General features: G+C 32.4%; 1 protein-coding gene across 1 annotated transcript; it reads right to left on the bottom strand.

Annotated features, from left to right (window-relative positions):
• Nucleotides 1-260: 260 nt before the first annotated feature.
• On the bottom strand, nucleotides 261-923 carry LOC126555749 (uncharacterized). The gene has a single exon (XM_050210633.1). It carries the CDS (start codon nucleotides 921-923, stop codon nucleotides 261-263), a length of 663 nt encoding a protein of 220 aa, XP_050066590.1.
• Between the last annotated feature and the right edge of the window lie 1426 nt (nucleotides 924-2349).

The following is a 2349-nucleotide window of genomic DNA, read 5'->3' as shown; positions in this document are numbered from 1 at the left end:
AACAAGCTGTGTAATTATGCCATTCTCCCCGTGTTGGATTAATATGAAATTGCGTTTCTATGTTAAACGATATTGCCGAAGCTAATTGCTCCATTCTATCCATTATTGGTTATTATTTATTTCGTAGAGTTGATTTGTAATTTATAGAATTATGAATTTCTGAAAAAAGAAATTTTACGTTCGTATTTTGATTATTAATGTAACCGTTGTTTTTGTTTTATTACTACTTTTATTGTTATTGTTTATATTATATTTTTTTTTTAGAAATGTTTTATTAGATTTTCATATCGCTGTTTCCGTATCACATAATCAAATATACATTTAGTGTATTTGACATCCATTCTCGGATCATGCGCATACGTAGTATGGTGTTTCTTTTTACATATTATATCATGGGTCTCTACTAAACTAAGTAGCCTTCCTGTTTTATTATATGTACCGATATCTACTTCGAAAATTATTTCTTTATTGCCTAATTTTTCAAACTGAATATAAAAATTTTTATTGAAATACTTGTCGTAACACGTTATGTTTAGCATAGGATAATGGTCTAAATCTAATCTTTTTAAAATGTTTTTGTCCGAATGTCCGTTCCACACTACTATCACATTTTCCTTATTACCTCTACGTATATAACTGTCAATATATCCCCGTGTTAAGTTATTTTTCGTTGAACTCAAACTCTGCTTCATTTGGTCCAGACAAGCATCTCTCAGATCAGTTTTTACTCTGAACACTCTTTTTATCTCTCTTATTACCACCTGAAGCTCCGTCTCACCCATAGGTCGAGCTTCTTCGTTAAGTGGTAGCAAAAGAGGTCGTCCCTCCAGTTTCCTAATCTTAAATCGGTCTAAGCTATTGGATATAGCTCCGTAGATGACAACCATGCTTGTCTTGTTCACCATTGAAAACTCGAAGTCCATAATTACGAACTTATGTGTCTCAAATATTCGGTTAAAGTTCTATGTGATCTTTCTAAGCTACCGTTAGTTTGCGGATGATAAGGACTCGTATTTATTTTATTAATCTTTAGTAATTTACACACTTCTGTGAAAATCTTACTAAGAAAGTCTGTACCTTGATCAGTTAATATAGTTTCAGGTATACCGTGCACACATACGAAATTTACTACAAACGCCTGGGCGATAGTGTTTGCCGTATGATCTGGTAACGGAACACCTAATGAATATTTCGTTAGATCGTCCTGCATAGTCAATATATATGTGTTGCCTATTGCAGTAGGTATTAGAGGTCCTACTATATCCATAAATATTTTTTCAAACGGTCTAGAACTTGTCGTAGTTATAATCATCGGACTACGGTGATGCCTATTAGTTGTTTTATTCGTTTGACACGACGGACAGTTTTTTATATATTCCCTTACTTCTTGTTTTAACCCTGGCCAGCTGAATTGTCGTTTAATTTTCTTAACCGTTCTATTTAATCCAGCATGACCCCCTAATAATGAGTCATGAAATTGCTTGAAAATGATTAATTTTTCCTCATTAGTGTATTCTAATTTAGTACAGATTATTATTTCTATATCCGTATTTCGAAATATATACCTAATCATTGATCTTGTTTTTGTCCAGTCCAACCCGTCTTTCTTTCCTAACTGGTTCATGGCTAACTTATTCAAGGAATTTTTAATGCAAAAGTACTTTAAATTTAATAATGCAAAGTGCATATTTTCACTTGTGGTTAATTGCTTTTCCTTACTTTTAGTTATCAAAAATATTATGTATCTTTCTTCGTAATTAAAATATACTACGTCGCCTATTTGTTTATTTGATTCTAGCATTTTATTCGTTCCAAATTTTCGTTTTAATTCGTAATTTATTCCCGATTTAAAGTTATAATATTTTTCTATTTCTGATACAATATGATATTCTGCGGGTGATTCTAGTAATTCACCGTTCACCTCTTTCACATTACTATTCGTTATTATTGTTGTTTCCGATTTTTCTAGAAAGCTCGTATAACTTTCGTCCTTAATTTCTTTTATACTATACATTCTACTTAAAGCATCTACGTTCGAATTTTGTACTCCCGGTTTATATTTTATTTCGTAATCGTATTCCTCAAGCTGTATGCGCCATCTCGCCAACTTTGATAACGGATCTTTTAAGTTAAATAACCAAGATAATGGTCTATGGTCAGTGAGTATCACGAATTTTCTACCGTAAAGATAGGGCCTAAATTGTTTAACCCCGTATACAATCGCTAAACATTCTAGTTCAGTAGTGAGTAATTCATTTCACTTTTATTCAAAGTTCTAGATGCGTACGCTATTAGTAGGTCGCTACCTATCGTTCCTTGGGATAGTATAGCTCCTAGAGCCTTACCACT

Source organism: Aphis gossypii, unplaced genomic scaffold (assembly GCF_020184175.1).
Source record: "Aphis gossypii isolate Hap1 unplaced genomic scaffold, ASM2018417v2 Contig01057, whole genome shotgun sequence".
In the NCBI taxonomy this organism is placed as follows: domain Eukaryota; kingdom Metazoa; phylum Arthropoda; class Insecta; order Hemiptera; family Aphididae; genus Aphis; species Aphis gossypii.
The sequence above is the reverse complement of the archived record's forward strand: the minus strand, read 5'-3'. Positions and strand labels throughout refer to the sequence as shown.

Excerpts from the sequence above, each read along its gene's own strand:
- LOC126555749 (XM_050210633.1), bottom strand. The coding sequence starts at position 923 with ATGGACTTCGAGTTTTCAATGGTGAACAAGACAAGCATGGTTGTCATC.